The 11,845-nt window shown below is 37.3% G+C and overlaps 2 protein-coding genes across 2 annotated transcripts; one reads left to right on the forward strand and one right to left on the reverse strand.

Moving 5' to 3' along the window:
- The first annotated feature begins 87 nt into the window (after positions 1–87).
- Positions 88–1,659, forward strand: stmp1 (short transmembrane mitochondrial protein 1). Its single transcript, XM_023267392.3, has 3 exons — positions 88–252; positions 495–548; positions 1,064–1,659. Exons 1-3 carry the CDS (start codon positions 238–240, stop codon positions 1,133–1,135), a joined length of 141 nt encoding a protein of 46 aa, XP_023123160.1. The 5' UTR covers positions 88–237; the 3' UTR covers positions 1,136–1,659.
- A 5,886-nt stretch (positions 1,660–7,545) lies between these two features.
- LOC111566668 (small lysine-rich protein 1) lies at positions 7,546–11,833 on the reverse strand. The gene is made up of 5 exons (XM_023267387.3): positions 11,693–11,833; positions 11,513–11,573; positions 9,733–11,412; positions 8,963–9,121; positions 7,546–8,036 (listed from the first exon to the last, which is right to left on the reverse strand). Exons 2-3 carry the CDS (start codon positions 11,543–11,545, stop codon positions 11,158–11,160), a joined length of 288 nt encoding a protein of 95 aa, XP_023123155.1. The 5' UTR covers positions 11,546–11,573; positions 11,693–11,833; the 3' UTR covers positions 7,546–8,036; positions 8,963–9,121; positions 9,733–11,157.
- Positions 11,834–11,845: the final 12 nt, after the last annotated feature.

Genomic DNA, 11,845 nt, shown 5'->3' on the forward strand with positions numbered 1-11,845 from the left:
AGTTGTAGTTCTCTAAGAGGAGAAGAAAACGGCTCAAGGTGTCGAAAGACTACAGTACATGAGCACCGAAGGTAACGCGAGAGTTCGTTGTCTCGCGCATGCGTACGCCGTTTGTTGATGACAGCTAGCTTTTTAACGCCGAGCAACTCGGTCAATTTCCATCTAACTTTGAACTAACTTTCTGATTTTTAAGCTAGTTTGCTGTTCGCAAACCTTTACTAACTTCCTTATTCCACCATGCTACAGTTTTTGGTGAGTTAAACTGACATTATCATACATGACATCGACGGATACCGATAGATGCCCGAGATGCTAATGTATTAGCACAATGATAACTGTCAGTAGATCGCTAGTGTTAGCCTACTGTTGTAGTTAGCTAACGAAACTTTTCTAAGATAGCAAATTCAGACACCATAAAACCAAAACCCGCAATAGAAACATGGAAATAAACATTTTATCACCTTTTAATGAGTGCATTTCTGTTTGTCTTCCAGGCTGGCTTCACGTTGGGGAACGTTGTGGGGATGTACCTCGCTCAAAACTACGAGGTAAGTTTGTCCGAGTTTTATCTTTACTTGTAAATTTAGTTTTTTCAACGAATCAGTGAAGTAATTTAGCTGCCACATCTGTAGAAACAACACTGTCTGGAAAAGTGCTGCTGGAACTACTCATCTATTGACTTACCTACATTATGTGCTTCTTTTAAGGTTCCATATGGTGAAAATCTTAATAGATTTTTTTATTAGCTTGAAGTACCGTTTTGAAACCAGTAAACAAGAACTGGGTGATTTACTGTGTTTTCATGTGGCTTGTATTGCTTCAGTTAAACCTAAACTCAGCCAGAGTTAACATCTGTTTGCTTCCTCTCATGCTCATATATACTGCATGTTAATAAATTATGAATAAAGCTGTTATTGTTTGCATATTTTTCTGTTGTCAGGCTGTGGAACAAGTATTTAGCAGCCGTGTTAGACTGCACTGATTTTAGCTTGGCATTCCAAAAAAACATAAACTGTATACATTCCTAGACTGTGTTATCTGTAAAGTTATTTTTCCCTTCTAGGTTCCCAACATTGCCAAGAAGTTCGAAGCTTTTAAGAAAGACGTGGAGGCCAAGAAGAAGCCCCCAGAGTGAATGAAGCTGTACCAAACAAGACAAGACTTCCTCTGCAGAGAAACTATTTATTTTACAGGGTCATAATATAATGTGTGCACATTTGATAAAATAATTGATTACGTAAAATATGTACAAAAATATAAACAGTGCCTGGAACATCATTTGTTTCTTCGCTTAGTTTTATAGGCATATTCTCATTGTAGCCTATTTTTTTATAAGACAAACTGGGCAAAAACTGGATTTAAAGAATATTACAACTCCCTGGTGGGATCACTTTAAATCCAGATTCGTGACACTGGTTACTGGCCTTTTCTAAGTTGCACTGTGGTGTTTTAACTTGCACATGCCATTTGTTTTCTCCACACTTGATGTGTATAGTGTTCTCTGAAGTGAATATTAATACAGCTTGCTGTTATATTGTATTCCAAAGTTTTTCCTATACAAGCTTCTAGCTTGTCAATAACAACTGCCAAACTTTGTAGCACTTCACTACAAATACAATTTTGAGTCATTTAGCTTACAATAAAGTTGCAGAACATGAAGTTTAAAGTCTCTTGTGTTGTGAATTTAGTAGTTTAAACTGCAGTTTTGTTTTCATGCTGTCATTATTTACATAATTTACATATAGGGTATTAAATGTTTATTAAAAACTAAAAAGCATTTTTAAAAAAACAACTTAGGCATTTATTGAGTCACTAAAATACTGTAGAGTACAGACCACATCAGCATGATTATAAGCATCCTCTGGTAAATTAACAACCAGATACTGATGTCTCTCACCATATGGACTTCAGGAGATGACTGGGGGATGATAAACTGTGACCTACTGGTTGGGTTCTCTCTGTTCTCATGTTTCTTACATGTTTGTCCCCTGACAGCCGGGTCCTAATGTTTTTTGAGCAACACACCATACTATGACGTTTTTACAATGATGGTTCTACTATGGAACCAGTTTGACATGTTCAGGTGTTCTTTGTGTGAAAACTCAGAGATTTCAGGTATCAGAAGGTGGTTTTCAACTTTCTTTGTTAACTTTCTGCTTCAACTTTAAACTAAATGTCCTTCACTAAGCCAGCCCTCTGGACTTCCAGTAAGCTGTGTTCCTATTGGCTGTCCAGGTGGCTGATTGGTGTTATCAGGAACACCTGAGCAACTCAGTGTCTTCCTGCTTTATTTAGCTGCAGACAAACATTTCCTCTGCTTCTCTGCACCACTGAACCGGGTTTGGCTCCATTGCTTTAGCTTGTTCTTTAGGTGTTGGCTTGCAGCTTCCAGCAGTAAAATCATCTTTAATGTGTTTCTTGGTGTGTTTTAGGGCTTTGTACTTGATAGTTGTCTTGGTAAATGTGGTTCTTTAGCCACAGTTAGCACATGGTGCTAATGTGTGCAGTGATTAGTGGATTTGATGCAGCTGAGTTGTGTCTTTATCTTGGCTGTAGTGAGTCTTCAGAGGTTTTTGGTCAGACACATTCTGTGTTCTTGTTTGAGAACCAGCGTTGGTTGTCCAGAAGGTAAGAGTTCCTGTCCTGATTCTCTGTTCTCAGAGGTTCTCTGGTAGGCTGCAGGAGACTTTAGTGTTTGGGTTGTGCTAGTTTGGTTTTTGTATGGTTTCATTTGGACGACTATCTTGAGGCCCCTCCATGTGGTTTAGTGAGGTTTTCTGGAACAGTTCTACAAAGCAACCTGCAGCAGAAGAGACTTTGAAAGTTTTTAGGAAGTTCTGGAGACCAAACTTTAGAGCAGCAGAAACATTTATCAGCAGTTTGAGCAGGAGAAGGTGAGCTTCAGAGTAGAAATGAGAAGGAAACCTTCTTGACCCGTGTGGTGAGGTCCTGTACCAAGAGTTTGAGCAGGTTGTGAAGAGTCTGTAGTTCTTTGGTCTGAAAGCACAAGAAGAGTCGACTCATTAAAGGAGAAAACAGGAGATATTGTTGGTTCTTCTGTCGCTCTGCAGTTTCCTTAGACTGAATATCAAGTTTATATTTTAAATGATTTCCCATGTGAGCCCAAGAAGACTTCAATAAACTCCCTCCATCCCCTGGAGACAACATATTTTATTACCATGTTAAATCTTTTTTTAAAATATGTTTTTGAGTTTTAACCATAGTTTTAGTGTAGTTTTTTTTCTATTTGCTTGTTTAGTTTTGTCATCTGTGTGAAAGGTGCTAAACAAATAAAGTTGAATTGATAAACTGAATAATTGACTAACTCATGATTGAGACAACAGAAGTATTTTCGTTGTGATTTAAGGGTTTATTTCATTTTTAAGGCTGGGGTTAAAATCTTGACAGAAAAAGAATATTAAAGAAATAAACTACATAACAAAAAGCAATTAAATCAAAGGAAAAACAATTAATACAAGAAAACTTTTAAAAAGTTTTATTATTAAAAAGATTTAAGAAATTTAAGATGTAATTTTCTAATTAAACATTTAATTTTTCAATTAAATGTTTTGTCTTTTTAAAGGTTTAATAATCTAATTAAATGTTTTGTATTTTTTAAAATGTGTAACGTTCTTCTTGTTTAATTGTATTTTTTAAATGTTTAATTCTCAAATATTTTATCTGTAATTTTGAATATTTGTATTTTAAAAATTTTGTTTAATTTCATAATGACATGTATCTTGTTGAATTATCTAATTCAATATTTTGTCTGTTTAATAGAATTAAACATTAAATACAATTAAATTATATTAAAGAATAGACAAGATACAAAACATGTAATTATGAAATTAAACAAAATTTTGTAAACAAAAATATGAAACATTAAAGATGAAATATTTCAGATAATTCAACATTTAAGAAATACAATTAAACGAGAAGAATAAACATTTTTTTAAAAAAATACAAAACATTAAATTAGATTATTAAACCTTTAAAAAGACAAAACATTGAATTAAAATATTAAATGTTTAATTAAAAAATTAAATCTTAAAGACAATAAAACTTTAAATAGGAATTAAACAGAAAATACAATGAAGCATTTAAAAAGAAAATTAAACATTAAAAGGTGGTAAAACATTTAAAAAGAAAAACCTTAAAGATTTAATCGAAAAATTAAACACTGGGAAAGAAAAGGGAATTTTTCAAACAAGCCAATAAAACATTTGAAAAAACAATTAAACATTAAAAAGACAAAACATTTGGAAATCAAATCAGACATTAGAAAAGAATAAAAGGTGAGAAAAGAGCAAAACTAAATGTTTAAGAAGAATCAAACTAAAGACAAAACATTTGAAAAGACACCAGTTAGACTTTAGAAGATCAAATTAAACAGAAGAGACAAAACGATCAAAAAGAGCAAAAACACATAAGGTCTTAAAGCGTTTTCTAGTCTGGAACGAAAACATCAAGTTGTTTCTTCAAACATTTCCTCTTTCTATGTTCTTGGTTTGACTGTGGATCGATTTACTAAGAACTCATTTCAGAAAACTGCTTTCCAGATAAAGTCTACTAGTAGTTGAAGGCATTTATCAAACTATTATTACCTTCTGATCTCCACAAACTTTACTGTTCAGTGAAGAGAATCAAAGTGTGTTGAGGATTTCTAAAAAACCCACAGGTGAAGGTCTGAGAAGAACTCAGATGGATGGTCTAAATGTGAAATCAAGACTCATGGTCACAAGTTTTAAGGCTTCTGTTAACCACAAAGTTCAAACTAACAGAGAAGTACTGAGAAACGTTTAAAACTTCAGTCCTCAGAGTGTCTGAAGGTTCAAACTAACAGAGAAGTACTGAGAAACTTTTAAGATTTCAGTCCTTGGACTGTCTAAAGGTTCAAACTAACAGAGAACTACTCAGGAACTTAGAAAATTTCAGCCCTCAGACTGTCTGAAGGTTCAAACTAACAGAGAACGACTGTGGGACTTAGAAAATTTCAGTCCTCAGACTGTGTGAAAGCTCAGGTCCTGAGGACTCGGGAGGTGTGGAGGCTTTGGAAAGTCTTGGAACTGAGGGTTCCACCCTCCAGCACAAAGGCTGAAGTCCAACCTCCTGAGAAAAACGGTCGAGTCGAGACTCGACTTAAAAAAAAACCTCAAAAACGACAAAAAATAGATGATAAATGCGCAAAAAAAAGAAGAATTAGTATCTGAGCAAATAGCTCAGGGGATAAGAAGACAGACTCCCAAGTGGAAGGTCGCAGGTTCAAGACCCACCACTGGCAATTTTCTTTCTTTGTCTTTGTCAGGATTTTCAAAAAACTTAAGAAGGGTCTGGTCTTGAACCAGCGACCTGCAGCTCCACAGGCAAATCCTTAACTCACTGAGCTACAGATCAGATGAAAAGAAATAAATTCGTCGTCCCTTTGGCATCGTAGTTCCTGAAGTGACCACATGGGCGGAGCCAAGGCGGAGTCTGGGTGGAGTCAGGGCGGAGAGTAGGGGGGGGGGGGGGGGGGGGGTGGGGGGGGGGGGCCCCCCCCCCCCCCCCCCCCTACTCTCCGCCCTGACTCCCCCCACCGCCCACCACACCTTCCCCCGCCCGACAAGTTTTTCGAGTCGCCACGAGTTTTTTGAGTCTCCACGAGTTCTTCGAGTCTCCACAGGTTTTCCCGAGTTTCGGGAGTTTCCACCAGGTCGGAGGCAGAACAAGTTGTCATGAAGAGCTGTTGAAGTCAGCCAGGATGGACTGACTTTTTACAGCGACTAGAAGGAAGACCACTAGAAGATCAGGTCTTTAATCACCATCCATAAAATCCATGGACTCAGCTCCAGATAAATGAAGGGAGGTCAACTTTTATCAACCTCCATCCAGATGTTCAACTTGATATATTTACTTGGACATTTTTAGCACCACAAACCTTTAGCATCACACTTTTTTATCATTTATTAGGATTTTAATGGAATCCACCAGCAGATTTTGTTTTTGTTGACAAACTTTATTCTTGTCGTCGTGGGACTGCAGTATTTAAAACTCTTCCTTCTATTTGACCTCATGTTTATTAGTTTTAGTGGAGAAAGTTTTGTCAATTAGACTCTTAAAAACTAAATAATAAATTGGATTAGTCAAGAGCTTTAAATTTCTTACTTTGTCATATTTTAGATATGAAAAAAATATATAAAAATAAAGCATCTTGAGACAATTTGGCCTGTAATTGGCATTATATAAATAAAATTGAATTAAAATTGAATATATCTTGTAATGTTGGAGTAATTCAGCCATATATGTTAGAAAACACATTTTCTTTGTCCATTCATCTGTCGTTTTCTCCAGTAATTCATTTCTTGTTTTGGTTGATAAAATGTCAAGCCCAAATATATTCAGTTTACGGTCATAAAACCAAAAAGATTTACATTCATGATGCAGGAATCAGGCAGTTTTTCACTTTTTATCTTAGTTTAGTCAGAAAGATAGTTGATAAAGTGTGAATTATTGCAGCTTGTGAGCCGTAGAAGGTTTTAATCTTTGGGGCCGAGTGTCAAAAAACATTTAGAAACCAACATCAACAAAGCACTCAACAAAGGGAAATCCAACTTTTGTATGACAATGTCTAATTAAAGGACATTAATTTCCAATATAAATGTGTGATATTCATCCTCTGGAGCTTTCTCTTCACATCGTCTTCCACCTGGACTGGTTTGGTCGGGAGCATGTGCAACAAACATTTGAAAAACTGCACTTTAACATCAATGAATGAAACTGAAGTTTAATCTCTACATAAATGAGACTGAGTCTGGATGTGCTGCTCTGTCATTAACTCTTAAGTTTAGGGAAAGTTAAAACAAAAGAGGACAGTTCAGATAAGACTTGAGAATGAGCTTATTCTGAACAAACATCTCAGACTTTCTGAGCTTCAGCACCTCTAGCAAGATATTTTAACAACAAGCACCTCAAGAGATCCAGAAGTTGGAGAGTTAGCTTTAGCTGAGCCAAAGTACATGTGGGACGCTAACCTAGCAAACATTTCAGACTTTTCTCTGTGAATTCTGAGAAATAATTTACTATTTAATGACAGAGCTACACATCTTAACTCAGTCTCATGAAAACAGACTCTAATTCAGTGTCATCCATCCATATTAAAGTGTAGTTACCCATAATGTTTGTTGCATGAGCTCCAACAAAACCTGTCCAGGTAGAAGGCCACTTTGACAAACAGGAAGTGGACGATTCCAAGCAGATTTATAGAAGGGGGAACTGGACTGTACTAAGTGTGGTCCAGTATAGAGAGGTGTTTTGTGGGTTTTTAAGGCTGATAATGATTATTAGTGAGACATTTGGAGTAGATATTCATTTGCAGTAAATGAGAGAATTTAAAATCCTGGAGTTAAACTTAAAAGAACACAAACTAACAGAAAACTTTGTTGATACGTTTTTGTTTTGTTTACAGATGTTAAGTTAAAGGAGTTTTATACGTTACGTATAACCAATCAAATCACTCCAGAAGACAGAGCGACCACAGGTAGATAAAGGTTCAGAGCCAAAGTAGCACCATTTTTAAATGTATTTATTACCATAAATCAGTAAAAAATAAAATACTGATAATCAGTAAATCAGTCAGCCCACAATTACTACAATTCTACAATGTATGTCTCTTTCCTTTGACTTGTTATTTGTACAATATACGATGTATATGATGGCGTTTTTTCATACCAAAGGCTATACTATGATGTTTTCTAAGAGACATACTCTGTTCTGGCTCTGGGTCGCTGCACTCCTCCTCTGTTGTTTTCTGGATTGTACTCAGCTGCATGCCTTCGTCCACCAGGCCTCCGTTGACTCGTCCCACCTGCCGTCTCTGGAGCTGAAGCTGGATTGGAACAGACCAAAGTACAGTCCAATCACGATGCCAGCTGCCTCTCAAAAGGCTCCTTCATCTGGCAGGTGGCAGCACTTCTTCTGAGGGGAAGCTGAGCTGGTCCAGCAGAACTTTGGAGATGTGTTCCAGTGGTTGGTGGATGTGTGGGGAGATAGAGAGGGACCTTTGAATTGTTCAGAAAGGAAAACAGGAAACCCATTGGTAGTTTTAGTTTAGGGTGCTACTGCGGTGTGTTTTTGGGTTTTAAGAGGTGAACAGGAAGAGTTTTTTTTCGTATTGATGATCTTTTACTTTGTTCCTGGTTGGAATGCCCATCAATGTCAACATGAAGTTCACTTTTAGTTCTGTTTATTTATTTTTATTTTACTAACACCCATTTGTTTTTCACCCCCTCACATGTTGTGTTGTTGTAAACTTACTCTTTCAAATAAATTCTCGTCTAACCCTCTGGAAACCAGCGTTTGGACTGTTTTTGTGTTGCTCCTCACCTACTGACAGCTGTGGACTAAAGGCTGTACTGTGACGTTTTTAGAGCGACATGCTATACTATGATGTTTGTTGGGCGACACGCTATACTATAGGCTTTTTTAATTGACATATTACTGTGATGTTTTTTTTGTTTTAGTTTTTTTTAGCAAAATATAAGAATTTGAACAGTTTTAAAAGTTACTATACTTTTACTTGTGCAATGAAATTATTATTCTATGGCATTTTTTAGATGACATACTCTGATGTTTTCTTGAATTACATACTATTTTGACAATATACTGCACTATGACATTTTTTGAACCACATATCATACATGACAATTTTAGGCAACATCCTATCATTTTGCAATTTTTGAACCACATAATAATCTATGTTTTGCTTTTTTTTCTTGCCAACATGCTGTACTATGAACTACAGGCCATACTATGTTATTCTTGAGTAAAGTATACTATACTTTGACATTTTCTGAACTACATCCTATACTATGGCGTTATACACAGAGTGCTTTGGTTACATGTTGATTTATAATCTAGATTTTTTTCTGTTTTGTTTTTTGACGGGATTACCACAGACCTGACTGTGAACACAGTTGACACCCACCTCAGGGAGACGCTGCCTAAGATCTCAAGGCTGCTTGGTTGTGGTCTTTCTGGCACGTACTCTTCCAAGATGAGCCGGGAAGTTTAACACTTATGGAATGACACCAGGTCTACGCCGACAAACTTCCAATTCTTCCTCAACCCATAGTCTCTGGGAAACCTACATGGAGTAAGAAAAGTAGACAGAGAAGTAATTAAGTCTGTACACAACATATTAAAAAGAAATCATGCTAATAGATTAAGTACAAATAACCGAATTCGCCAATATACTGGAGACCCGAGCTATTTAATTTGATAAGTATAACCTTGTTTAGTAACATTTCAATTATTTGAGAGCAGTCCTAAAGAACTGCCTGTAATCCCAATCATTAAATGGGTTTGGAGGAAGAACATAGATGGTAATCTGGATATACATGAGTTAGGCTTTATAACTACTATTGGTAGTATTGGTGGTAGTAATAGTAATGTGACTACTACTAGTAGTAGTGGTAGTACTAACTACTGCTGCTGATACTGGCACTGCTACTACAACTTGTAATACTATTACAAATGCTGATACTACTTCTACGACTCTAACAGCTGTTTATACTACTACTGCTGCTTGTACTTTTAGTATTACTACTACTGCTTGTACAACTATACTACAGCTACTATTAATCGTCTGGTATTTGGTTGTCAAGCTGCTAGCTCGCCTTAGTGTTTTGCTAGTGGCTAACTAGTTAGCTCTCAAGAAGATTTCATAATGAAAAAAGAGCCAAAAACTATTCTTACCTATGAAAAGTCATTCCAAGTTTCCTTGTCTCAATCGTATGACGTAGTGTGTAACTGTATGCAGCACAGTGAGCCGGCATACTTGTTGTTTCCGTTTTCACGCTGTCTACATCAACGGAATGCACTGAAACTTTTCCCCCACTAGCTTAGCCTCGCTGTAGCACGCAGCTCAAAGGGGCGTGTCCTATCTACTGATTCATATCTATGAGAACAACGATGGCTGCACATAAGGACGTCTGACGTTGATTAGCTGCGTAAATATCATTATATACAGTCTATGGTAAATATGTATGTGAATCGCATCATTGGCTGCAGCAGCCAGTCACCGGTCACTCACTGACTCACATTGAAAAATAGCACAGAATGAATTGTTACGTGTTTATTTTATTTACAATTTAGGTTGGATTTTTTTTTCTGTGCGAGACCATCTCAGCAGTGCCCAATTGCGCACGCGCGCAGCTTAGAGGGAAGAGTGGAAGGCTGTCCACAAGGTTTAGGAGTGTGTTTATGGGAATTTTTGACCATTCTTCCAGAAGTGCATTTGTGAGGTCACACACTGATGTTGGACCAGAAGGTCTGGCTCTCAGTCTCCGCTCTAATTCATCCCAAAGGTGTTCTATCGGGTTGAGGTCAGGACTCTGTGCAGGCCAGTCAAGTTCATCCACACCAGACTCTGTCATCCATGTCTTTATGGACCTTGCTTTGTGCACTGGTGACTGCAGAAAGTTGACAACCTCTTGGCACTATGCGCCTCAGCATCCACTGACCCCGCTCCGTCAGTTTACGTGTCCTACCACTTGGTGGCTGAGTTGCTGTCGTTCCCACACACTTCCACTTTCTTATAATACAGCTGACAGTTGACTGTGGAATATTTAGGAGCGAGGAAATGTCACAACTGGATTTGTTGCACAGGTGGCATCCTATCACAGTTCCACGCTGGAATTCACTGAGCTCCTGAGAGCGACCCATTCTTTCACAAATGTTTGTAAAAGCAGTCTGCAGCCTAGGTGCTTGATTTTATACACCTGTGGCCATGGAAGTGATTGGAACACCTGATTCTGATTATTTGGATGGGTGAGCAAATACTTTTGGCAATATAGTGTATATGGAATCACTTTAGATATTTTTAGGACCTTTTTTTGGAAGATTTTTACTCATTTATTGAAAATACAAGAATTTTCTTGCCAAATTCAGATTTTTTTTTTTTTTAAATAAAACTTTTAAGGAATTATTGGAATTTTATTCCTGAAGGTTTTGCAACTTTTCAGAAATTTGGGAAATTTTTTTGCTGAATTTTTGCATTTTTTTCAGACGAAGAAACAGTATTTTTTGGTGCCCGTAAGTGAGGAAAACAGGAGGGTTAAATCTGATCCCCTCAACCCTTTTGTAAGAAAAAAAAATCTCAACTTTGGCAGAATTTATGGTCTACTTTTTCTTCTTCCGTCTTGCTCTCTTCTTCTTTTTCTTCTTTGAATTTGGCCACCCAAAGCCTCTGAACTCCAGACACTGTGCTGCATTGTGGGAAATGTAGTAGACGTTCTCCATAGCTGCTGGGCTGAGGATGTCCACCTCCGTCTTGGTGGGTTTGGCACTAGAGGACCTCTTTTTGGGTGTTTTTGGACTACCAGTCTTTTTGGCTGGCTTCGAACTCTGTGACCTCGATTTCCTGGATTTGGTGGGCTTTAAAAAAAAAAAAATAAAAGCAGTTAATTTATGTTTGGTTGCTTCACTGTGACTATGCTGAATTGTTTTGATCGTCCTGATGGTCGGTAATCTATACCATAGTGAAAGATGTCACAGTTGCTTCAGACATGAGATTCTTCACCCATCTGTGTAGAATTCTGTCAAACAATGCATCAGTTTCCTCACATCAATGAGATGATTTAATAGCTTGGAGGACATAAACTGCTTTTTCAAGACTGCTTTAAATTTTTTAAAATGAAAAATTATATCATCTTACCAGTTCTGAACTTGGCACTGTTGTAGGTGGCAACCGAGTGGCTTCAGCTGAGACAGCGATACCCCATTTGTTTGTGTCCGGTTGTCGTAGAGACACAGCAGACTCCCTCGTAATAAAGGGGGTTGGCTTCTCCTGCAAACCTGTAAATTCTGT

Source organism: Amphiprion ocellaris, chromosome 21 (genome assembly GCF_022539595.1).
Source record: "Amphiprion ocellaris isolate individual 3 ecotype Okinawa chromosome 21, ASM2253959v1, whole genome shotgun sequence".
Lineage (NCBI taxonomy): Eukaryota > Metazoa > Chordata > Actinopteri > Pomacentridae > Amphiprion > Amphiprion ocellaris.

What these genes read in the sequence shown, in the direction of transcription:
- stmp1 (XM_023267392.3), top strand. An exon ending in ACCTCGCTCAAAACTACGAG is followed by an intron (nt 549 to 1,063) that starts GTAAGTTTGTCC and finishes TTTCCCTTCTAG; the next exon opens with GTTCCCAACATTGCCAAGAA.
- LOC111566668 (XM_023267387.3), bottom strand. Translation starts at nt 11,545, where the DNA reads ATGTCTGAAGCAACTGTGACATCTTTCACTATG. An exon ending in CTGTGACATCTTTCACTATG is followed by an intron (nt 11,413 to 11,512) that starts GTATAGATTACC and finishes TTTTTTTTAAAG; the next exon opens with CCCACCAAATCCAGGAAATC.